General features: G+C 48.6%; 1 protein-coding gene across 3 annotated transcripts in view; it reads left to right on the top strand.

Annotated features, from left to right (window-relative positions):
- The window catches only part of FBXO7 (F-box protein 7), a 415,977-nt gene that overhangs the window by 355,586 nt on the left and 35,324 nt on the right, over positions 1-25,067 (top strand). For all 3 annotated transcript variants that reach the window (XM_069628791.1, XM_069628789.1, XM_069628790.1), the window contains exon 8: positions 531-707. In XM_069628791.1, coding sequence (XP_069484892.1) covers positions 531-707 — 177 coding nt within the window. The remainder of the gene's footprint in view (positions 1-530; positions 708-25,067) is intronic.

Genomic DNA, 25,067 nt, shown 5'->3' with positions numbered 1-25,067 from the left:
TGGATTGTTGTAGAAGAGCAGAATGTGAAACAACTTCTAATGTACAGCCATAAACAATGACCGTGCTAGTTACTTGATGTCTAGTTATTTTCAATATTTTAAACCCTTTTGGGCCAAGGACTGAGAGTAAAGTTTTGCTTTTTGTCCACTTTCTTTCCCCTCTATTCTATGGCCCTGAAGCCAATTTTCCTGCTCAAACCTTCTCCCCACTATGCCCATCTTCTTTCACTCGCCCCCTCATCTGCCTCTTGTTTCATTGACTTGTCCATGATGATTCTTTAACCAGAGTGGCCTTTCTTTTCTTTGCCCGTTGTTACCCTCATCTTATCTGTTGCCTTTATACCACTTCCTTTCATCTTGCCGTTTCTTGCTGTTTTGTCCCCGTTCTCCTTTAGCCCATCTCCTTTTTTCTACACTGATTATTTATCCTAAACCCCCGTCCTATCCACCTCTCTCCTTTAACCTTTCGTTTCCTTGTTTATAAGCATCCTTTCTTGCCCATTTACCTGCTTCTTTTTTCCCCCATGCAGCCCTGAACCTCCCGGACGTCTTTGGCCTGGTGGTCCTCCCCTTAGAGCTGAAGCTGCGCATCCTGCGACTCCTGGACATGCGCTCGATCATTGTGCTCTCTGCTGTCTGCCGTGACCTATACGTGGCAACTAGTGACCCCTCCCTTTGGCGGTTCCTGTACCTGCGAGACTTCAGAGGTGTGCCATCTGTCAGAACGACATCCTCTCTGCTTATTTCACAAAGGGTCTCTTTAGGAATGCTGCCTCTTATATTCTGTAACCTCAGAGTATGGTGCCCCCAGCATCAGGTTGCCCCCACAAAGCACTATGATGGCATTTAATTTAGTTTATATTTCCATAGAGCCTTTTGGTTCTAATATAGTATTTGTTTTTGAAAAGAGGTTGGTGTGTTGTGGAGAATGGGAAGATGACCTCACAAGCCGAAGACTCCAGCAAAAAGGGTAGAATTTGCATATGTTGGTTTGAAAGTTCCCCCGTTTGCAGTCAACCTGGTTCAGTTGGGAGATGGTGAGCCATTAGGAACCAATTTTAACTATTTGGTTTTTGCTACCAAGATGACCCTATTCACCACTACTTCAGCATTAAGTGGGAGGGGATAAGGGAATCATTACTGGTTCTGGAAACACAATGTTAGAAACATTAATAGCCAAGTGAGTGGGAAGAAAAATATCAAAAGGAGTATAGTTGGGGAGATGAGCGAAGGCCTCACATGGGTACTAGGTGTTAGTGTGTGAGGGAAGAGAGATCATTGTCTTGCCTAAGACATAAATAATAAATAGATAATGTGGACAATACCACATTACATTAGATGGGCCTCATGTAGAGTACCTTCTACAGGTCTAGAGCTCAGATTCATGGAATATAAAATGCAGGGTTAAAGTAGGTAAGAAACATTCTACTGATCTTGTCCATCTGTAGATTTGAGAAAACCCGGGTGTGCAAATATAAATATAACATTTAACAATAAATATATACATCTAGTATAAGAGGAATGGATCTTTCGGAAGAGAAATATTTGTGTAGGTAAAAGCTACAGAATCGCTGGAAAAGGGGCTACAGTGCATGGACCAACCTATCAAATAAAGAGAAATTAAATAAAGCTTCTCCTAGGGAGGGAAGCACGTGGCAAAGAACATTAAGGTCAAAGAAGATTAATAGGAATATTAGTATTTTTAAATGTGGGGGAATAGGTAGTCTTGATAGAACTGCATGCCCTTTTCTAACTTCAAATACTGTTTTTTGAATGCGTCCCCTAACGAATGGAGGAAGCTGGTCTGGTGCGTGTGAAAAAATAACAAGCCTCCATTGCTGGAGACTCCAAACAAGCTAGGTAGCTTGGAAGGTGGGAGCAAGCACCTTTCTGGTGCATGAGAAGAGGCAGTGGCCCTTTCATAGCAGAAGGTATAGGAAGTAGACTACCATCTGCAGTGTGGTGGAGCGATGAGTCTGTTAATGAAGGAGAGAGTGCAAGAGGTGTTGGAGGATAGGTGAAAGAGTGGCATATCAAAATGGTACCGCCCATGTTCGAGACTCATGGAAAGTTGGGGATAGTCCTGGCAGACCTAGAGTTGCAACTTAATTCCTAAAAACGCTAGCATTCAGCAAATCCCCTTATCGGAGCCGGGTGGCCGTGTTGATAATGGCATAGTTTTATTTTAGCCTCCTGAAGCACCATTGGTTGCACTATAGAGTTATATTAGATCATACTCTAGTTCCCAGTGTATACTTTGTCAGATTTTGTGTGTGTGTGTGGGGGTGGGGGTCGTTTTGGGGTTGGTTCTCCTCATCTTTTTTTGACACTGCCATTTTTCATTGAAAAAAGATTTTTTTCTTTTTACCTGATTTTTCAATGTATTCACTCAATTACGTTTTATTGCTGCATTGCATTTTCGCGTTTTAGAATGTATTTATTTTACTTTCTATTTTGTTCTTTAGTCTTGCTTTTGTGCCCTCTAGCTTTCGTTCTGTATTCAACTGGAAAGTGTTAGATGTAGACTTGTACGAAAATATAAAGAACTTTGGCAAGGCGGGAAGTAAAGCGGTTCCATTTGAACATGATTCACCAGTGTGAAAGCTGCATTGCAAATGAGATCAGACCATGGATAAGCCAAACATAAGGGTGTTTATATTTAATACCCTTACATCCGCCACGCTCCCTTCGTCACAATTTGATAGTAACCCTGCTTCTGCAGCTGGCATGGCTGAAAAAGGACTCCTTATGTTGCAAAAGCTGCTACTTTAGAATCTACAGCTCCCATATGCAAGTTTTCCTCCAAGCACACAGGGCTCCCTACACACAAACGCATCAAACCTTATGGCCCAACTGCCCATTTCTATATATTTCTTTACACGTATGTTGTCTTGGGGAATTACTCTCTATCTTCACCTTCATTTTTACATTTTATTTCTTATGTTTAGTTCTTATGGTGCACTTTTTTCTATATCCTACCCGTTAGGAAACATTTTGGTTTTGCAACTTTCCTTCCATTGGCATCAATGTAACTATCTATGTGCTATGGCTTGAACCCGTTTCCGACTTTTGGAGAGTAAGTAAAGTCTATTTGCTTTACTTCTCCTGCTCAACTCACTTATTTTGGGGATACTTGTCAGCCGATATGGTTATCAGTGCAGAGGGACCCTGTCTTTGTGCAAGATTTCTGTATTGTTTTCCTGTAGCACACATCACCTTGTAGTGAAGTGATGCATGGTTACTAGGTATCCCTTGGTCGTTTTCCAGGGGTGACATTTTTGACAGCTTTTTGATGTATCCAGGATGGACTGGTGGCAGCAGATTACGTTTTGTGTTTTGCTGTACTTGCCTGCATGTTTATTTTATTACCATATAATACCATAAACTAAAAATGGCTGTGCAGTGTGGTTTTCACCCTGTACTTTGGCCTTCTTCCTGCCTTCTCAGGTCAGGAAATGGCAGGCAAGGTATGCATTTTCATGGGCTCCATTTAGGATTCCTAGGCAAAACGGAGGTGTGCGTAGGTGGCTGGCTATGGGGGATTGGACTGTCTTGTCCCAAACAACATTCCAGCCAGGAGATATCTGTTCTTGGGCAGATGTAGGGCTAGAGGCTGTCCATGGTTGGGCATCCCTTGCCAGTTTGAATGGTGCATGTCCTTGCGCCTGGTGGGCTTGGGCACACCCAAGCCCAAATTTGAGCTAAAAGGAGGAGTCCTGTGGCCGTTCCCCATATCGCCGACTGGAGCCAAGACCCTAAAAAAGATGAGGCCCGTGCTGAAGACCCAGAAGACTGCTACTGGGGACAACGAACATTGCCAAAGCCAAGATTTGCAGTGATTAGAGAAAACCCTAATCTGTGTTTTGACCCTTGGGCTGGGACCTTTTGTGGCTGCTGTCTTGGAATGCCTGAGCCCTCCTGCTGGGAGAACTTTAGAACCATCCCATAGGAGCGGCAAACTGCTTACTTGCCATACTCAATCTAAACGCCGACTACAGCCGCTGCACCTGTGGCTCCTAGACCCCATGCAACTGGACCAATGCACATTTAAGTGATCCCAGTGATTCGGAGCATCCAAGGGGGTGGTCATTCAAAAGATCGGAGTTCGGGGTACGAGTCTGCATACCTGTTTTTCTGCCCCTCTACGGCCACATGAATTGTATGGGCATAAAGTCCACTCCCTAATTCTCACTTGCCTGGTCGATGGAGTTCTTGCCACGGATACCCCCTAAGATGCGTCTAGTGTGGTGAGATTGGAAGCGTACCCCCAAATCCTCTTATGTACTGTGGCTGGTCAGAAAAAGGACACGGAAACTGTGATGACATTTCCAATATATGTTTATTAAATAATAAGAATAAGGCCTATCTGTCCCTAACACTAGTGGGTATTTCCTACCTATATGAACAACTAAGGTGCTAGTCAGTCGTCAGGAAATGTCCAAAAATAATGAAGTCTGCCATCCAAACTCTAACCCTAACTGACCCTACCACTAATCTAATAAACTATGGTCAGGAGAATGACCCCCTTCTCCTGATGGTTTATTTGTCTTCTTTAACTTTTAGAGTTCCTCTCAATATCCAATCTTTAAATAGTCTCTTGTCAATTTCCGTACCAAGTCTTGTAATTCTCTCACAATATATTTGATTTTTCCTCTACCTTGATGTATTGTACTGCATAAGTCCTTTCTTGGGCTTTGCTCTGTTCTTGGCTCCAGGCTGTTTGGCCTTCTGTATTTTAATAGGATATACTCTCCTAGGAGATGTGTGTTTTCTGTTTCTTTTTTCTCATGGGCTTCTCTTGCCTTTACTTTGTAGGATTTCTCTCACATAGGCTACACTCAGACTTTCTTGCATAACTGGGTCTCATCCCCGCTTCCCATGGTAACTTTATCCCAGTTTTAATTACCACTTGGGATTCGCTTTCTCATACTATTTTTCAAATTTATCAATTCTATATTTTGAGTTTCATCAATTTCACTGTGCCGAGTTTCTTTCATTGTTATATTCCAACTGTGGTTAATTTCAATAGGACTAGTTCTTTTTGAATCATAACGAATCCCCTGTGGCCTCCCGTTATCCCATTACCTCTGTCGTTACAGGGAAACATCTCCGGGGCCTGTGGCCTGCAGCCGCTCAGGAGAATGTATTTCTTCTTCCTCCTTCTCCTCCTCCTTTGCTGGCTTGTTCTTGGCGGCAGGCTTCTCTTGCTCTGCTCAACGTCCCGGTATCGCCTCTGATACCCAGACAGGTTTATGCACTCTCAGCTGTGTGGTGTGATGAGTCTGATGGAGTCATCACTGTTTTCCCGGCTGTGACCTCCTCCCATGTGGCCAGGGGACGGCAACCATTACCTGCTCCTGTCCTTGGGGGCAGCTTTATGAGGGAGGATCACATGAGGGGGGGGGGGAAGAACCTCTGGGGAAATACCATTACTTCATCGGGTGGGACGTGGTATCCCCCTTCCTCCTTTCAGGATGAATCCCCCATTTGCAACAATCTAATGGCCCATTGTAGTGCCTTTCCTCTTCCACCCATGGAGAGTAATTGAAAGCTTTGGTCACATCCCAAAGACCAACTCTCAACTAACTACCTTTGTAAAATTATGAAAGACACTTTTCCCAACCCCACATACTCGTCTTCCATACCTAGTTTGCCTTCAAACCCTATTGCAAACAATTAAACAATATTCTCAAAAAAGGGATACTATTCCCACTTTCCCCACAACATTGGGACGGGGAAGACGCGGAAAGTAATGATGATCACTTCCCAGTCCTATTGGCCAGAGCCAATATAAAAGGGAGAAAAGACTCCGGAAGTGTAAGAGAGGTCCCCGGAGGACCTGGCTGCAGGCATCCTGTGTTGCAGAGAGAAGGACTTTGAGCTGCTGTGCCAAAAGAGGGAAGGGAGAATCCTTGCACCCTTAATGGTTGTGGGGAGCTGGGGAGGACTGGGAAAGCCAGGGAAAGCCAGGGAGACCAGTCTGCCCTCTTCTGGTAGAAGGGGAACTGCTGGACATTAGCAGAGTGCCAGAGCCCAACAGAAACTGCAAACTCCCTCACAGAGGGGGAAACCAGGGAAAGGGTGTTTCCTTGCCTCACTGGGGTAAGGCCCATTGAAGTTTATGGTTACGGCAGGGGCAGCTCAGGAGGAGATGTGATTTCTCCAGGGAAGACGGACGGAGGCTGGAGGCACGAGCCGGTGTGCAGAAGCTGGAGGCGAGAGCCTGTATGGTGGAGCGAATGAGCTTGCCGGTAGAGAAGGAAAGAAATGTGGTGCGAGCGAGGCGTACTGAGGAGTTGCTAGGAACTGCTAGGGGATCCCTGGGAGTCCGGGAGCCAAGAGAAGCAGCTTTGTCTTTACCGGGAGTTGAATAGAAGCCAGCATGCAGGAGCGGAGCCACGAGAGAGCCTGTAGAGACGTTGGAGCTGCCCAGAGTGGGAAGCAGGTGGAGAAGGTATGCCGCGTAAGCGCGAGGAAGCCCGAAAATGCTATAGAGAGCTAGTGAGTCTGCCAAAGCAGAGTGGGGACCCCGGGGCATTTTGCCGACCACGCCAAAGAGATTTAGAACATTTTGAAACTACAGAAAGGAAAATGACAAGAAGATTGTTTATGAATCAAAAGGGTAGAAGATTTGGAACACTGTGAAATTACAAAAAGTAAAAGTAATAAGAAGATTGTTTGTCATGTGGATATGCCAAGCTAAGAAGAAAGGTATATGCTTGAGGATAAAGAGAAGATATGAGAAATCCTGGCAGTAGAGTACACCAGGCAAATTCCAAACCAACAAGGAGTGTCTGTCATGCCTGCGCCACTGGCGCACACATTGGCAACCATTATGGACAATTTGGAACTCATTTATCTTCATAATACTCTTTGAACAACCCCTATTCACACTTTGGTCCTTAATTTCCATTTGCACGACTTTGGTACTTTCTCATTTAATTCAGCTAACTACATGTACCATATTGCACCTTGCTATCGTTATCAATTCCTGGCCATTCCCATTCATCAGTATTGAAACCACAATCCCAGAAGCCCTAGCTATCAGTGCTGCTTCCACCTTCTCAGGGCCAGAGAGGGAGGAGGCAGATTACCTTCAGGTGGACTGCTCCAGGTGCTGCCAATTAGCCTGCCTCAGTACAGGGCAGGGCTGTATTTAAGCAGCTGCCTGCAGGAGCTCAGTCTCTTGCATTAAGAGTTCTCCCAGCACCTTTTTGCCTTGTATGCTGTTCCTGTTGCCGTATTATCCTGCTTCTGATCCAGTTCCTTGCTGCCCCGATCCTCTGGGCTCCCTGCATTGCAGCCTGCTACACTCCTCTGCCTGCAGCCCTGGTCCTCTGGGCTTCTGCCTCCCTGCCCTGCTCCTCTGGGCTCCCTGCCTTGCAGCCTGCTACACTCCTCTGTCCTGCTCCTCTAGGCTCTCTGCCTCGCTGCCCTGCTCCTTCGGTCTCGCTCCTTTCTGCCCTGCTCCTCTGGGCTCTCTGTCTGCAGCCTACTACAGCTCTCTGACCTGCTCCTCTGGACTCCCTGCTTTGCTGCCTACTACAGTCCTCTGCCATCCACAACAGTTTGCCTGCACTTTGTGCCATCCGTTACTGCAGCCCTGCTTCCTTGTTTAGAGCCCCCCTGTTTCCTGGTTACTGCTCCCTTACTCTCTTCCTTGTTTGCAACCCCCTGTTCCTGATCCCTGTCCTTCTCTTCCTTTAGTCTTTTGTCCTCCTTTAGGAGGACAAAAGACTCAAGACTCCCATTTCAGTTATACTGTTTCTGTACAGACACCCACAGCTGTTGTTCCCAGCCATGAGCATACAGAGTGGGCTCCTGTAATAGCAATCTGTGCAGAAGGCTGGAGTTTTGAAAGGTCAGTGGAACACTCTTTCCCATTTCTGCATACACCCCAAGAGGGAATACAGTTTGTTTGTACCTTTGTATTCACTGCCCCTTTTTTGTTCACAGCTACTGTTACCTATTCTTCTTTCTTGTTGAGCTTCCTGCTGTGTGTGCTTATCTGACACCTTACATCAGCACAGCCACCCAAAACCTACCTGGGTGCCTGGTGCCATTCTTGACAGAGTGCCATCCTTGACAGTGTCGAGCATAAACAGTGTTTGTTAAACAAAGAAGGAACTTGTGTAAAAAGAAATAACTTTTGTACAGAAGAATTTACAAGGATGAAGACAGTTTTAGACCATCATCTCCCATAAGAGACGGGCTAAATCCCACATGGGAAGAATGTGGACCCCTTCCAGACTTTTGTCCTTCAGATTGGGAGGAACCAGTACCATCCATCCCAAGGGCACCACTCAGTGGCTTACAGGGACTATGTTTTGACACCAGGGAAAAAGGGGGTGAAAACATATCTAGTCACCTGGATGCTTCCTGTCCTTCCTCTGGACTCTCTTGTGACCTCTGCGACTCTCTCTCTCTATTCTCCCCTCTGGCCCGACTCACTCTGCAGGGCACACTCTGGATGTTCTGATCCCCTCAGACCTTCCTCTTTCTATCCCTCTCACCACTCCTCTCTCCTGGATTGATCACTTTCTTCTTTCCTCCCAGCTCACCCTCTCTTCCCCCGAGGCTAAGCCAATTCCAGCACTGCCGCCCACCTTCTCGGTTATCCGACCCATGAAGCATGAGTCAGTTGAGGCTTTCGTCGCCACTTTTCAACCCCCTCTCCCCCTTTGGCTGACTCACTCCCTGACACAGCCCTTTCCATGCTCCACTCTGCTATATCTGATACTCTCGATGTTCTTGCCCTGTCATGAGGATCCGCGTGAACCCCAAAGCCAAGTGCAATTCCTGGTACGACTCAGACCTCGTCACCCTTAAACGCAAGTTCAGGGTGGCTGAGCGAAAATGTCGTGCTTCTGGTACATCCTCTGACAAACTGGCCTGCCGCCTGCTCCAAAGGCAATACCGGCTCTCTGTCCGCACCAAGAAGAGACCTCACATACACGCCTGTGTCTCTGCGGCATCTAACAACTCGGCCAAACTCATTAAAATCTGCAAGGAACTGGCCAATCCTGCCACAGTCTCTACCTCTCCTGTCCCTTGCCAAGCCCTCTGCATGGCTCTGGCTTCTCATTTCATCTCTAAAACTCAGGACATCCTGTCCTCTCTCTCTTCCTCTACCCAACCCCACTCTACGCCCTGCTCTTCCTCTGGCCCTTCTTTGGCCACCTCTACCCCCTCCTTCTCTGCCTTTCCCCTGTTCTCCCACGCGAGGTTTCTAGACAAGTCCGATCTATGAAAGTCTCATCAAAACAGGTTCATCCCTGTTCCTCCAAAACCATCAAGGACCACATTGACTTCCTGTCAGAGCTGCCAGAAGCACGGAAACTGCTCTCCTGAACATCCGTGAAGACCTGCTCTCCAACCTTGAGTCCAACACCCCCTGTGTCCTCATCTTACTTGATCTCTCTTCTGCCTTTGACACGTCAACCATGCCATCCTGCTCAATCGTCTCCGTGATAACCTGGGTATCACCGGTCAGGCCCTGGCTTGGCTGACTTCTTTCCTCTCTGATCGACCCTCCCAGGTCCAACTTGGGTCCTTTCTCTCCTTTATCTCTATCTCTACCTGCGGTGTCTCCCAGGGGTCTAACCTCTCTCCCTGGCTGTTCAACCAATACCTGACACTTCTTGCCCACCGCGTTGCCACTCTCTGCCCCAACTTTCAGTGCTATGCGGATGACTCGGCTCATTTTCAGGCTACCTTCGGCCACCTCTTCTCCGTCTCTCATCTCTGACTGTCTGTTTGCTATCCAGGTGTGGTGTGCCACCAATGATCTCTGCCTTAATGCCAGTACGACTGAGATTTGCCTCATCGGCACACACGCTCCCTCCTTTCCTGTCGCTCTCTGGCCAGCCTCTCTTGGCCCTCTTCCTGCTCCCACCTGCGAGGCTAAAAACCTCAGGCACATCTTCGACTCCACACTCTCCTTCTCTCCTCACATATCTGACGTCTCTAAGAAGTCACACTACCAGTTGCACCTCCTCAGAGGTATTCTTTCTTTCCTCTCCTTCCCCCAGAAGCTCACTGTCTCCATAGCTCTGGTTCTCTCTAGGCTGGACTATTGCAACAGCCTCTTTCTAAATCTGCCTGCTTCTACTCTCTGCCCTATGCAACTCACCCATAACAGGACTGCAAGACTTGTCCTTCGCCTCAAGCCCAGGGATCGGATTTCTCCAGGACTGAATTTCTGCACTGGCTCCCAGTGGCTGCGAGGATTAAGTTCAAAACCCTCTGCATTGTCCACAAGGCGTTCTGGGGCCTCAATACCTTCAACTCTCTCTTCCTAAATATCTTCCTTCTCGCGCTCTTTGCTCATCCTCCTCCAACTCCCTCAGGGTCAGTCGCTTCTCCAAGCAACAAGTTGGTGGTAGATCTCTTTTTCCGGCTGGGGCCTCCCTCTGGAATAGCCTCCCTGCGTCCCTGAAACTTGAGAACCATCTCCGGTTCCGGAAGCACTTCAAAACCTTCCTCTTTGCTTCTGCTTTCTCACCTCCTCTCCCCTGCTGAATTCCTGGCTGAAACTGTACTGGTTACCTGGCCACCCTCCGATCTCATGCCCAGGCCCCCCCCCCCGCCAGTTAGACACCTGCACTGCCTCCCTGGCAACCCCCACACTTGGGGACTGTTTTCTGAATCCCTACAGGCCCTACTTCCCTTATTGTTTCATTTATTCTAATACCCCATGTGCTACACTGTCACCACCCACCTCCCACTCCGCACTTTTCCTCTTTCCCCTGCACTTGCGCGATCTGAATGACACTTGGCCTAGTAGGATTGCTGTCTCTGTCTTCCCTCTGTTCCCCCTCCCTTGCCGCGTCGCGCCTTGAAACACCTGTTTATAGGCGCGTTATAAATGCCATATCATATCATATCCTCATCTCCTCCCTTAGATAAGAATCTATGTTTCTCTTGTGGGGAATATGGTCATCCGTCAAGGTATTGCCCCTTGAATATAATTGATCTGCTCACCACCCCATCGTTCAAAGTTCCCAGTTAGGGTGGATAAGGTAAAGAAACAAGTACTGGACCATTTTATGTGAGTATTCTCTATACCCAACCTAGTGAAATGCTAGCAGAGGGGAAAGATGAAAATAAAAGGGAAACCGATTTTTGTATCTGTGCAAAGAATAACACTGCCCATACAACTCTGACTAACCCCAACAAGAAACATAGTATTTATTTATTGTGCATTTGTAAAGCGCTTATACAACAAGTACATTGTGTTTCATAGCGACCACAGGGCAACAGGGAGGGAACAAGAGAATGAAAATCAAATATAACAATGAAAGATAGAGACCGACCTACTAGGCCTTGTGAGCATTCAGAACGTGTAAGCACAGAGAGAGGGAAGGGATGAGGGAGTGGGGGGCAGGGGGTGGAAGTGCTGGGTGTATCAAGAGGGAAATGCTAGGGAGTGAGCAGCTGTAAGTGCTTAGGTGAGAGTGGTCAACTGCCAGTAAATGTATAAGTGCAGGCCTTTGGAGGCATAGGCCAGTGGATGCCAAAGCAAGTGCTAGGAGCGGTCGGAGGCTGAAGGCGATTGGGTGTGGGTGGCCATGATCCACGTGGACAAATAAGGGCCCTGGCCACCAATCTCAGCAACTGTGGGGTTTAGCAGAGGAGGGAGGAAGGGATGGAGGAGCTGAAAAGGAAAGTATTTAGGAGCGTCCAGAATTTGAGGACATCTGGCTCAAGACGAAGCGGAAGGGGGAGGCTGTTCCATAGGAGGGAGCCAGCCGAGCAAAAAGATCTCCCACCAGCTTGCTGTTTAGCAAAGCGCTTGATGATGCAGAGGGATTTGAATTTGATCCCTGCAGCAAAGGGTGCCAGTGGAGAGCTTTTAGGGCTGGAGACATGCGGCCCCTGGTCTTAAGGCCAAGGATAAATCTTGCAGCCCTATTCAGGATTTGCTGGAGGGGTCATAGAGATGAGGAGTGTAGATTAAGAAAGAGGCTATTGCAGTAGTTTAGCCTTGAGAGAACTAGAGCTCTAGAAACATTGAGCTTCTGGGGGAAAGTGGGGAAAGTGAGGAAAGGAAGAATTCCTTTGAGGAGGTGGACTTGATAGTGGGCCTTCTTGGCAAGGTCCTGAATGTGAGGGAGCAAGGAGAGAGAGAGGAGTCAAAGATGACTCCAAGGTTTCTGGCTTCAGATGAAGGAGAAGAGAGAGCGAGCCCATAGACGATGGCCAGAGTGCGGGGCAGAAAGGAGCAGGAGCAGGAGTCCCAGTTGGAAGGAGCTCTGGCGTTGAGGCAGAGATCATTGGAGGTACACCAGGACCTTATGGCAGATAGGCGGTGGAGACGTTTTATGAGGATGGAGTGGTTGACCATATCAAATGCAGAGGAGAGACCAAGTAGAATAAGAACAGCTGGAGAGTTGGAATCGAGAGATAAGAGCAGTTCCTCACGGGTGTTCAGAAGAGCAGTTTCCGTTCCTCTGGATACTCGGAATCCAGATTGATGGTCGTGGAGGCAACCAACAAGTTCAGTGTGCTGGGTCCGTTGGGGGACGACCAACTTTTCCAAGAGTTTCCCAAAGAAAGGGGTGCTAGATATGGGGTGGTATGCGTTTCATGGCTGCATGTTTGGAGTCGTACCAGGTGTTACGCTTGGAGGCATGTTCAGGTGGATCCTTATGACTGGGTCAAGAATGTCAAGGGTATTCGTGATGGCAAGATGGAGGTTGCTGAGAGCAGAGTCAAAGGTATAGTCTGTAGCGAGGGGATAGGGAGGGATGAAGGTAGATGCGAAGGCAGCAGCTGACACTCGTTTCATTGGACGGATGGTCGTGTACGAGGTTGGCGGGGCTGAGGGAGGTGTGGTCAGAGGGCCGAGAGTGCCCAGGTCAAAGGAGAGAGTGGTCAGACCAGGAGAGTGGGCTGATCAGTGGGGAGGAGAGGGAAAGATCAGTGTGGATGAAAGCATCAAGAGTGTGTCCAGCCAAGTGGGTAGGACCAGAAAGGAGAATGGAGAGAGAGAGCGAGGTGCAGAACTCATGGAAGAGATTGGTAGCTGTGATTGTGGCATCACGGTGGTGTCAAGGTGGATTTTGGGGAGATAGTGAGGAGAGAGGAGGAGAAAGCCCATTCAGAGAGGAATAGAGTGGTAGAGCCATGTGGCCTGTAGATTATGTCAATGGTCAGAGAGGAGGTGGGAGAGATGACAAGTTTGCAAACCAGGCTCACGAAGGAAGAGTAAGGCTGGGTGGGTGTGAGAGAAGAAGGGATCCACTCAGGGAAGATCAGAGCAACCCCACTGCATGCACAGTTGGGGCAAGGCTTGGAGATGATCTTATAGCCATTAGGTAGAAGGGAGTGAAAAGCAGTGACTGAGCTGGCATTGAACCAAGTCTCAGTAAGAGCAAGGATATCGAGGTCAAGGTCTTCAATAAGGAGGCAGATGTCGGCAGAGTGTTAATCCAACAGAAGAAAAGAAATGAGGGTGGGTTTCATACAAATCAATGATCAATAAATATCATTTAACAATTACAAATAGCCGCAATCCGCTGGCTTCTACACAAACGTTAAAAAACAATTGATCAACACAATAGGCATAAAATACGCTGGGGGTCACGTAACTAGTGTTTGATGGCAGAACGAGCATTAAGCGTGGCTAGATGCAAGATGTTGTCCGAGGAGGGGTACAGGGGTATGGTACAACCGTCTGAGGGGGGTGGCAGAGAGAGTGGAAGAGGGAGTAGCAGGAGTGGGAAGGAAGTTAATGAGGGACGTCAGGCAGCAATCAAAGAGGAGGAGGTTGGGTTGAGGACCCTGAACCAGGATAGTACCAGTATGATAGACATTAAAGATACACCTGGATGATGTGAAGCCCACCAAGAACACTTCCCAATTAGTGCCACCATTAATTGGTGAGGAGGGGAGAGAGTAGAGATGAGATGGAGTCCATAGGTCTGGATAGGGGACGGAAAACAGGATATCGGCAAAGATCTGTTTGGAAGTCACGCTGACATCTTTGTCTGCGATAGGTAGGCCAGGGTTAGTGTTCAGGATATCTTTTTTTTTTTTGAAAAATCTTTATTGGTTTTTCGAAACATATAGCAAACAGCGCATTGGCGGAGCGGTGTAGTATGTGTAATAACAAAACATCAACCTTAACATTCCCTCCCCACCCATTCCACCCCCCTCCCCTCGAGACCACAGTTTAAGCCTCAGTCCTCAATAGGCTTGCATGCCGAGCAGGGACTGCCAGGACTGTTTGGTGTGCTGTCTGGTGTCGCTGAACGGAGAAGCGGCTCCGTCAGCTCTACCCAGCGGAGAAGATCTGCACTGGAGTCTAGTTTTTGTACCAGGATAGCCACTTCCCAAGCCGCCGTCTCCGCGGCGACCCATCTCTTGAGGTCGTACCACCAAAGGGCCTCGCTAGGCCCCCCTGCGCTCTTCCAGGCCATGGCTATGCGCCTTTTTGCTGTTATATAAATCAAGTCCAGGAGTCTATTTAGGGGCTTGTTCTTGGTGCTTCGCCTGTATGTCCCCAGTATGCAAGCTGCAGGTTCATGAATTTCAACTTCAATCCCAGCCAGCGCCACCCTATCTTTCACCCGGGTCCAAAACCTCAGGACCACGGGGCAGCTCCAGAACATGTGGGTCATTCCTGCTTGCGGCGCATGGCACTTGGGGCATGTCTGTGGCGAGGCCCCTTTGAACTTTGATATGGCGTCAGGTGTAAGGTAGGCTCTGTTTGTGATGTATAGCTGTATTAATTGGAGGCGAGCGTTCCTGGAGGTCTTTTTATGGTAGTGGGTAATCCTCTCCCATGTGTTGTCCTCGAATACAAGGCCCATTTCGCTCTCCCATCTCTTTTTGCATTTTAGTTCTTTCGTTGTCGTTGCTAGTAATAGGGCCTCGTATATTCTGGAGGTTTCGTGGCCTCCCTCGGCAGTGTCTAGCAGTGTTTCGATGGTTTCGTTCTCGGTAAATTGATTGTCTACCTCAGGCCATCTCTTCTTTAAGGCCAGTGTTACTGCCCCGTGGAGCAAGAACTGCCCGATGGGCAGGCCCGTCGACTCGCAAAGGTCGGGAAATGTCAAAAGTTCGTGTTCTTGCATGAGGTCGCCCAGTGTTGCCACTCCATAAGGCTCCCACACCGAGCGAGTTTCGGTGTGCCCCCAAGAGGGTGTCGCCATGACTGCAGCGATGGGGATCTGTGGGGAGTAAGGGTCTCTTAGTCCTACAGCCTTGCAGGCCCGCTTCCAGAGCTGAGTTCCCAGCTTGGCCAGGTATGGGAGACGTTGTGGCGCCCCCTTCTCGACCCATAACAAGTCTCTAAGTAGCAGTAGCGGCAGAGCCGGCTGGAGAAGTCTGGTGTCAGTGGTGGTTTCATCTGCCATCCAGTGCGTTACGTGTTTCAATTGGCTGGCCAGGTAATATAGTTCGAAATTAGGGACTTTCAGTCCGCCCCTCTCGTAGGGCCTCTGGAGGATGTCAAGCCCCACCCTGTGCCTGCCTCCCTGCCATAGGAATCCTCTGCAGAGATTGTTCAGGCCTCGGAAGAAGGCTGAGGGGATGTTGTAGGGGACGTTGGTAAAGCAATGCAGTAGGCGTGGGAGCGCTACCATTTTGAGGAGACCTGCCCTCCCTGCCACAGAGAGAGGGAGTTTCCCCCAGAAAGCCATGGAGTTAGTAAGTGCGTCCATTGTTCTGACTGTGTTGAGAATGTGTTCAGTGTTCGGGCTACGGTGTATGGTAATACCCAAGTATTTGAAGGACGTCACCTGCCACTGGAGAGCTAGTGGGGGCAGGGATCCACCCTTATTGCTATATAATGCTGCGAGGGGGTAGAGACACGACTTGTCTTTCTTTATTTGGATGCCTGTGTGTTTTTGGAAGCAGTCAAGTGTCTCCAAGATGTAGGGCAGGAGGTGCTCAGGGTTATTTAGGTAGAGGAGAGTGTCATCCGCGTACATGGAGATAAGGTGTGTCACTCCATCTAGTATGATGCCTCCCCCACCGTATTCCTGCCGGATGTACGCGGCCACTGGTTCTGCGGCAATGATGTAAAGCATGGGGGATAAGGGACATCCCTGTCGTGTACCTCTATGGAGGGGCCATTTGTCGGAGTACGTCTTATTGGTACGCACTCTGGCCACGGGGTGGGTGTAAAGCAATTGGGTCCATTTAAGGAAGGCGGGTCCAATGCCCATCCTGACCATGGTGGCGTACAACCATTCCCAATTAACCGAATCAAAGGCCTTGGTGGCGTCTAATGATGCCACCGCGTATTTCTGGGTGTCTTGCTCAGTGCAGTATATGATGTGGTGCAACCTGCGTAAGTTTTCAGTGATAGAGCGCCCGGTTACATAACCAGTTTGGTCGTGGTGAATCAGCAGGGGGATCACCTTGCGTAGTCTATTGGCGAGGAGTGCCGACAGTATTTTGCAGTCGACATTTAGCATAGAGAGAGGTCTATATGAACCGCAATCTGTTCCTTCTTTGCCGGGCTTCAGCAAGGGGATGATTATTGCTTCCCTCATGGAGTCAGGGAGTATGCCGCGTTCAAAAGCCTCATTGTATACTTGTGCTAGCAGAGGGGCAAGGGTCTCCTCGTATGTCTTATAGAATTCCCCGGGGAGGCCGTCCATGCCTGGGGCCTTCCCAGAGGGTAATGATCTAATGGTTGCCTTGACTTCGTCTGGGGTGATCGGGTCTTCCAAGGCTACGGCCAACTGCGGGTCTAGCTTGGGTAACTCTATGCAGTCTAGGGCGTCCTCGATCCCGGTATCCAGCGAGGGCGGGGCCCGGGAGTATAGGTCCTGGTAGTACTCAGAGAAGACCATGTTAATTTCTGCCTGGGTGTGCACCGAAGTACCATCTGGTCTGAGGATGTGGCAGATGGGGGTCCTAGGGGTTTCCCTTTTGTACAGCCAGGCCAAGAGTTTGCCGGGCTTGTCTCCCAGAGCGTGTGTCCTTTCAGTGTGTTTGGCGTAGCTTAGTTTCCCCAGGGACTCCCAGTGCGACAGACAGGCCTGTCTCTGCGTTATTATTTCCCGTACCTGCTCAGGAGTCGGATTTGCCTTGTTCTCCAGCTCCCCCAGCACACTTTCTGCTTTCGCCAGGGCATTTGTAATGGCCCTTTGAGCCCCCCCTACTGCCGCTAGCATGTCCCCTCTCATAACCACCTTATACGCCTCCCACGCGGTGCTGATGCGTTCTACACTGCCTAGGTTGTTTAGCCAGTATTCGTCTGTGCTGTCTTGTACATGGTCCCTGAAGGCCGCGTCAGCAGTCTCCATGTGGGGACCGGGGGTCTGGGCGGGTACACCTCCCAGGTGACTGACAGGGGTGAGTGGTCTGATAATACTCTGGGTAAGTATTGTGCCTCGCTGAAAGTGGCTTGCTGCTCCTGGCTGACCAGCATGTAGTCCAACCTAGTGTGGACGTTATGTGGCGGGGAGAAGGAGTACTCCCGTCTCTCCGGGCTCAGTTCCCTCCACAGATCGCAAAGTGACAGGTGGGAAATCAGTTTGGATAGTATCTTGGCAGGGGGGGACGGGCGGGAGTGTTTGGTGTCTGACCTATCTTTGAGAGGGTCTAAAGTGCAGTTGTGGTCCCCACCCCATATCATGGTGCTATTTACGTAGGGGCATAATCTAGAGCTCAGGGAGTGGAAGAAAGCCGTGGCGTCATGGTTAGGTGCGTAAGTGCTAATCAGGCATAGGTCTCTTCCCTCCATGGTACCCTGCACCAATGCCATCCTGCCCTCGTTATCTGTCTTGGTGTCCGTGACTTTAAAAGGGACTGTCGGGTTAATCCACACCAGGACCCCCCTAGCATATGAGGAGTAGGAGGATCCCACTAAGGTCCCCCGCCAGGTTTTGGCTAGCGCGGTCAGTTTTGCCTCTGTTAGGTGTGTCTCTTGAAGCATGGCGATCCCTACCTTGCATCGTCGCAGGTATGCTTGAATCCTTCGTTGTTTCACGTAGCTATTCATGCCTCTGACGTTCCATGTCATCACTTTTACTCTCTCAGCCATAGTCATGGTGGTGTTCTCTCTCCTGTCCTGGTCTTGGTCGAGGTCTTGTTAGAGGTGCTGTAGTATTGAGGTAGTCCTGTGGTCTCGGTATTTCAACTTTAGGGTTCCCAACTAGGGTGCGGATTTCCGGCTCCCCTTTCCCTAAGAAAAAACTTCCCCAACAAATAACTGGTCTGACAAGGTACTCCTCGTCGTGACTGTCCCGTTTCCGCTCCTTAGGACCTGGCATGGTCTTCGGGTGCCCTACGGGTGGGTAAACGTACCCTGAAAAAAACAGAAAGAAACAAGCTCCAGGGGGGTTGTGGGAGCTGAAACTTCGGTGTTCCGCGTGACAGGATCCTTTCAGCTGCTTTTGGGGTTAGATTGCTATGATCTTATGGTGTGATACGATACGGCAGACTCAGGTAGGTGTATCAGTGCGGCTTGCGCCTCTTGCCTTCGATGTCTGGTAGTTGCTGCTCATCCATCCAGTCCCGGGCTTGTTCCGGTGTGTCGAATAGGTGGGCTCTGTTCTTGTGTATTACTTTCAGCCTTGCAGGGTATAGGAGCATGTATTTCAAGCCAGCGACCTTCAACCTGGCTTTGGTGTAGCTGAACTGAGCTCTGTTCATCTGCACTTGGAAAGTGTAGTCGGGGTAAATAGCGATCTTGGCCGAATTTCTCAGTATCTGGCCCCCCGACCGAGAGTACGCCAGGACGACCTCGCGGTCTCTGTAGTTTAATACTTTTGCTATCATAGGCCTGGGAGGGCCTCCCGGCGGGGGCCTCCTGGCAAGCGACCTATGGGCCCTTTCGATGGAGAACCCCTGCGATAGTTTCTCCGCGCCGATCTCCTGCAGCAGGAGGTTTTCCACGTAGTTGGTGGGGTCCGAGCCTTCGATGCCCTCCGGTAGTCCGAGCAGCCGGATGTTATTCCGGCGGGCCCTTCCTTCGGCCTCCTCCACCTTGTCCTCCAGATTCTTGACCGTTTGCTGGAGGCCTTCCATGTCATGCAGAAGCTGGGTGTTCGCTTCAGAGTTCTCACGTACTTGGGTCTCGAGCGCGTCAGTTCTGCCGGCCAGGGAGCGGACGTCTTGGCGAAGGAGTCCCAGATCTATGGCCACAGCGTCGATTTTGTTCACCATAGTTGTTTGGATTAGCGTGATGGCCTCCAAGAGTTGTGAGTTGGTGGGTTCAGACGTCACTGGTGTAGAGCTCATGTCTCTAGCGGCAGTCGCCATGGTTGGACACTCCGGGCTGGGGGGCTCAGGGGCTGTGTAAGCGTCCAAGGTGGTCTTCCGCTGTTTAGACCTGGCCCCCCTCCCCGTAGACTTGTCTAGGCCGGACATCCTCTCAACTCAGCAAGTATAAAGTACTGCAGCCGGGTGCCTGGGCCGGGGTACTTCAGAAGTGCCCTCTGTAGAAATTGCCCACTTACGGTTCCTCCGGCACTCGTAGGATTATGGTCCGCACTTTGGGCCCTCCAGCGGGGTGTCAAGCGCTCCGGCGCCGGTCCCCCAGGGCCTCTTCAGGATATCTTTATTAATCTTTTTTCTCCCAGACTTCGTGAGAGAGGGAGGAAAGGTAATAGTGTAGCAGTTGGAGAAGATGGGGGAGATGGTGAGTGCCATACTGGCGGTGGAGGATATTAAGGAAAAGGAGGGGCTGCACAGCACAGTCCGAGCACAAACTCGCCAGGCGGTCTAGTAGCCAGGCAAACAAGTGAACGGATGCGCTGGGAGTACTTTAGTACCTTAGATGGTTGCAAACACCAGGTTTCGATTTGGCAAAAGGAGACACAAAATGCAATGCAAAATCGGGTGTAAGAGATGTTAAAAACACACACCAGGTTTCGTTTTGGCAAAAAAGAGGCCCAAAATGCAATGCAAAAGGGGGTGCTAAAGATGCTAAAAACACACACCAGGTTTCGATTTGGCAAAATGAGACACACATTTTAAATTTTTTAACTAAGTTTGTATTCCTTCTTTACACAACTTTTGCAAAGTTACACAATCCTCGTAATCGCATAACCGTTAAAACAAATGGTCAAAAATGAAAAAGAAGTAGAAGAGAGGGACAGTTGGCACTTTCACATAATAAACACACCATTTACTGGGTAAATTCTCGGGCCAGAAGGTTAGGATGCCCCACAGCTATACCATGTCTACTCCTTACATTTCCCCTTTGACAATATCTCGTTCATAAATGCCACTGTAGTTAATACCACTGTCGCCTTTTCCCCCCACTCAAAAGAAGGCCCCACCATCCGTCCAAGCTCAAAGTTGGCACATCTTTGAGATGCTCTGCAAGCCAACGAGGTAGAAGCCAACAAGCAAGCAGAAACGACATGTGTTGTCTTTCGGGCCTTTAGCTGGCAACCTTGACATGATTATTTCATTCGTCAGCAACAGGTTCAATCTGAGCCGGAGGAATTTGGTCTCCCTGAAATCTGTTTAGAATTTAACCAGATATTTGTGTAGCACGCCTAGTGCCCTTACTTAATGAGCCGTGTGCTGGTGTAGTATATAGGCAGTAGCATCGTTTAGGGTCAGAATACAATCCTCCACCCCAAGTTTAGTTTTCAATTCAGATGGATTTGTGTTCATCTCTTCTTCAGTGGACGCAAGGTCCCTCAGTTTTGACAGGTTTCATTCGACCCATGCTTTCAATGCCACATTAGTCCCTTTCGCAATTTCTTTGCGAATCATTTCCATAATTGGTATGTTGGCGCCCAATAGACATTTCCTGAATAGGGCCAGTCTCTTCCATTACACTGTTCCTTTCAAGGATTGAAGACCTAGTTCTCTGCGCAGGATCTGGATGGGGACTGACGTTGGAACTCTCAAGACTTTTTTCCAAAAGATGCCCTCCAAGATTGGCCATATTTTGTTTGGCATCCTCAGTGTTGCGTCCTCAGTGTTGCGTCCGATCCATATGTCAAAGTTGGGACAACTTTCATCTTGTAGAGGTCCATGACAGGGACCATTGAAAATCAACCTAATTTCTAATTTAGTATGATCGCCTGACATGCCAGTGATTTAGCTTTCTGCCGCAGGGAGTCAGTGACCTGAGTTTCGGTGTAGCTGTTATTTATCAATATTCCCAGGTATTTGAACGCTCTTACCTGTTCAATTCGTTTTTGTTCTAATTTCCACTCAAAATGTGTTTTTGAACAATAGGCTCTTCGTTTATTGTGTGTTTATCTGGAGATAGTTTTACTCCAAGCATTTGCTTAGTTTGTCCAATTGACGCTGCAATAGGTGTTAGGTCAATTCGAACCAGGTCATCAGCGTATAATAGGTGGCTTAAGTGGCCCCCGCCGATCCGTGGAGGAAAGCTGCTTGGGTTGTCCAGAGACCTCTGCATGTTATTTCCTGGGACAGTAGACCACTTTTGTTAAGTCTTATTCTAATGCTGGTGTTTGAGTGCAAGGAGACCAGAGGCAGTTCCAGGTCCGTAGCTTGTGCCACAATCTAGACCAACCCACCTGATCAAAAGCTTGGACAAAGTGAATGAAGGCCTGGTTTATCCTCCTAAACCATTCCCTTCAGGATGCTTAGGATCAGGATATTTACACCAGTGCCTATACCTCGGACGAATCCAGTTTGGAAGGGGTTGTTCCGTCCATTCATTTAGCCTTGTCGGAAGCATTGATCCGAAGATTTTACCAATCACATCAAGGAGGGCAATGGTATGATAGTTTTTACGGTCTTCCCTTTCTACCTTCTTGAATATCGGAAACGGCAATTGTGCTCCTCCGAGAGTAAGGGATGCAACAATTATACAGAATTCTCCTGAACAGGAGATGAATAAACCGGGCCCAGTGTGCTGGATTTTGCTTTAGCATGGCATCGGTAAGGCCATCCATCCCGGAGTACGGGAGTTGTTCAGTTTCATAAGTTTCCCTTCGATTTCCTCAATTTCATGCAGAACCTCCCAGAGTGATAGTTCTTTGCTTGGTTTGAGGGTGGATCAAACCACCTTCTCTGCATGGAGATCCATACTTTCCCCCGTGACACAATTTATGTCGGGTAGTCTCCCATTCCATGAGCAGTTTTTCACAAGAGACTAAAATTCCCCGGTCCTTCTCCCACAGAAGCATTTATTCAGAGTCATGTTGGTACGTTTCCAGCCGGTGGGCTCGCACCCAGTTTTTATATTGTCCAGATGCAATTTTGGATTGAAGTAGGTCGTCCGGATGTTTAGAGTTCGTTGCTCTTCGTTTTAGTTTTCTCATTTCTTTCCTTTTTGTCAACAGGGTTTCATCGTAGGAGTGCAGCGTAGTTCTACCCCTTCTGGGTATTCGATGGTGTCTTACAAGAAAGCATTTAAGGAGAGGGGTGTAGTCTACGGAGCCACCCGCTTCTGCCTTTCCCTCATAAGCAATCCCCTGAGTGAATTGCATAGATAAATGGTCAGTCGAATCCTTGTGAGATTCTTAATTGAGACCCACCATTACATTCAATAAGAGGACCCACTACTCCATAGTTTTCAATTTTGGCCTCCGAGGCCCAGGCCATTTTTAGCAGATTGTGATAGCTATGAGTGGTTCTCACTGCTTTGAATGTTACGTGGTTAAGAAAGGTCCTTGACACACGTGTGGTGGCTTGTCCTCCGACATATGCCATTCAGCATATGCAAGTCTCTCGAAGGGATTGCCAGGCCATTCCTCTCGTCTTTGCCGCATTTTGGTGTAATCAGATTTTTGGGGTGTTCTTTTCAGAGAGGCACCTGGCATTCAAGTCGCTGCATAAGATGATGTCACACACATCTTATTTTACGTGGGCGTCATCTAACATTCCAATATAAATGTATGATTGCCAGGACCAGAAGGTGTTGTCCGAAGCTCCCGACTTATTCTCCTCATGTGTCTTAATCTTTCTTATTGTAGCATTGTTATTGTCAGCATGTGATGTTATGCTTAAGTTGGTTCAAGCTTGACCATATAGACATCGCTTTTACACTGATGTGTCTTGCGCTGTTGCCCTTAGAGTTTGTTCTCCTAGTTCGAACCCTTGAGATTGTTCTTAGTTCGCCTTCCAAGGTTGCTCACTTTGGTGTGGGCTGTGTCTCTGCCCCCTTGTACTCTTCACTGGCAAGGTTATTCCCACAAAATCTTTTGCAGCTGTGATATCAAAGCCCAACATTTGAAGGCTTTCTGCGGCTTCCAGCAGCATACCCTTCACAATGGGTGACATTGTGTGGAGGTACACGCTATCCGTCCATGATTCGTCCACAAATTAGATGATCTTAATGTCGTCAGAGATGATTTGGCAGAGCTTTTGAATACATTGAAGTAAGTCCATTACGCTTTTGCGATTCAATATCAGGTCAAATTCCCTGTCCACCACTTTCTCGAGTTTCACTGAGCGGATACTTTTCCGACCCCGTTGTTGGAATTGAGATGGGTGACCCATAGCCTTTCCGTCCACTTCTGGGTGCTCCAGTACTCTGATGGTTTCCTCTTTGGGTGCTGGCCTTTGGGGCTTATTCACAAAGGCCAAGCTTTCCAAACGGGGATCTGGTTTATGTCAGATTTGGCCAACTAAATAGGATGTTTCGGCCCAGCTTTTGCATGTCTTGGGTCCAGCTCTGTTTCCAATTTCTCAGAACTGTGGACGGTAGACCTTCGATCCTTGTTGGACTGGTCGGTGTCCCTAGTCTGACCTGTATCCTGATGGTTTTTCTCTGCTTTGAGTCTTCTTTCCTGCAGTGTCAGGAACACCAGGTAGCATGCAACCCCCTCGTTTGGCATCTCAATTGTTTATGCAGGACCTGACGCACGGTTTGTCTAGCCACTATCGAGTCTTGGTGAGTCTCTCTTTCCAGCTCGGACTCCGTGACTGAATACACTGATAAGTTCATTAGGTTCTGAGAAGTGAAGGCTTCATCTTCCACACGATCCTCACCCGTTGAGTCGTCTGCATAGTCTATGATCAACGGGGGTTGGGTTGATTTCACCCCTTTTGCAATGGCTTGTTTACAATGTGGTTCTTGGGAAGACCTTGGAGAGACTAAAGCTTCTCTCAAGTATTTCCGAGAGTCCTTTGATTTCGCTCCACGATAACATTTCTGCTCTGGATTGCTTATCGGCAGGTTTTCCTTATAGTTCTTCTTCTTGCTTTTGTGGCCAAAAATTTGGAATTCGCTATTTGTTTTGGCAATTTAAGGCTTAGCTGATGGCAGGGTGGGGACATTCAGATTTTGTTTCATCACGTTGCCAGTTGGAAAAATGGGTGGCTGCCCTGCCTCCGCATCCGCCAAGGTTCGTAGGTCGATGTTTAAGGTTTTGCAATGAGTCCTGCTTATTCACAGATGGACCTATCGAGAATGTTTGGTTTCCCTGATCTTGTGTAGCCGGCTTCACCTTTTCATCAGAGGTTGGTATGGCGTCTGGTTGACCTTTAAATGTTGTTGCATCCAAGTGCCGTGACTCTGACGCTGTTATAAAGCCTTCCACCAATAAAAGTTTAGAGTGGACCGTAGCCAACACATTTAAGGTGTCATTTAAGGCCTTGTATAGCTTGGTAAATGGAGCCAATGCAATGGTTATTGAAGAAATAATGGTAAGGAGATCTGGCTTGCCTGGGTGACCTGGAGGACAGACCGAGGAGGATATGTTTCAATCGCTGGCTCTTACACTAAACAATGACTCAGTGAAGGAGTCTGAACTGGAGGAGGAGTTCGAAGAATCCTGTAGAGATTGAGCCAAAACGATTTTATTAATTTCTTTGCTTCTGTTTATGTCCATGGTCTGAAGAGGCACTCCCGATAGCTTGGTTAAGTTACTGGTGGGCTCTTTTCTTCCTCTTTCTCTGCGGCTTCCTCTCCTCAACCTTTCCTTTACCTGTCGAAGGTCGGGGTTTGGGTTTATTAGATTCTTCAAGCCTTGCCCATCACTCCTGCCCGTAAATGGTATAATGGAAAGGTTCCTGCTTGTGCTACCCTTCGCTCTGCCCCCCCTTCCCCCCTCGCGAGTTAACAGTCACGGGGCCCGAGGCTGAGGGTTCAGTTGAGTCCCGGACAATGTCCAATTGCAAGGCCCTCTGGGCTACATGAGCCTCAGGTTGGTTTTGCAAAGACA

This window comes from Ambystoma mexicanum, chromosome 12 (assembly GCF_040938575.1).
Source record: "Ambystoma mexicanum isolate Mex_15411 chromosome 12, UKY_AmexF1_1, whole genome shotgun sequence".
NCBI classification, from domain to species: domain Eukaryota; kingdom Metazoa; phylum Chordata; class Amphibia; order Caudata; family Ambystomatidae; genus Ambystoma; species Ambystoma mexicanum.
This window is presented reverse-complemented; position numbering and strand designations above follow the sequence as displayed.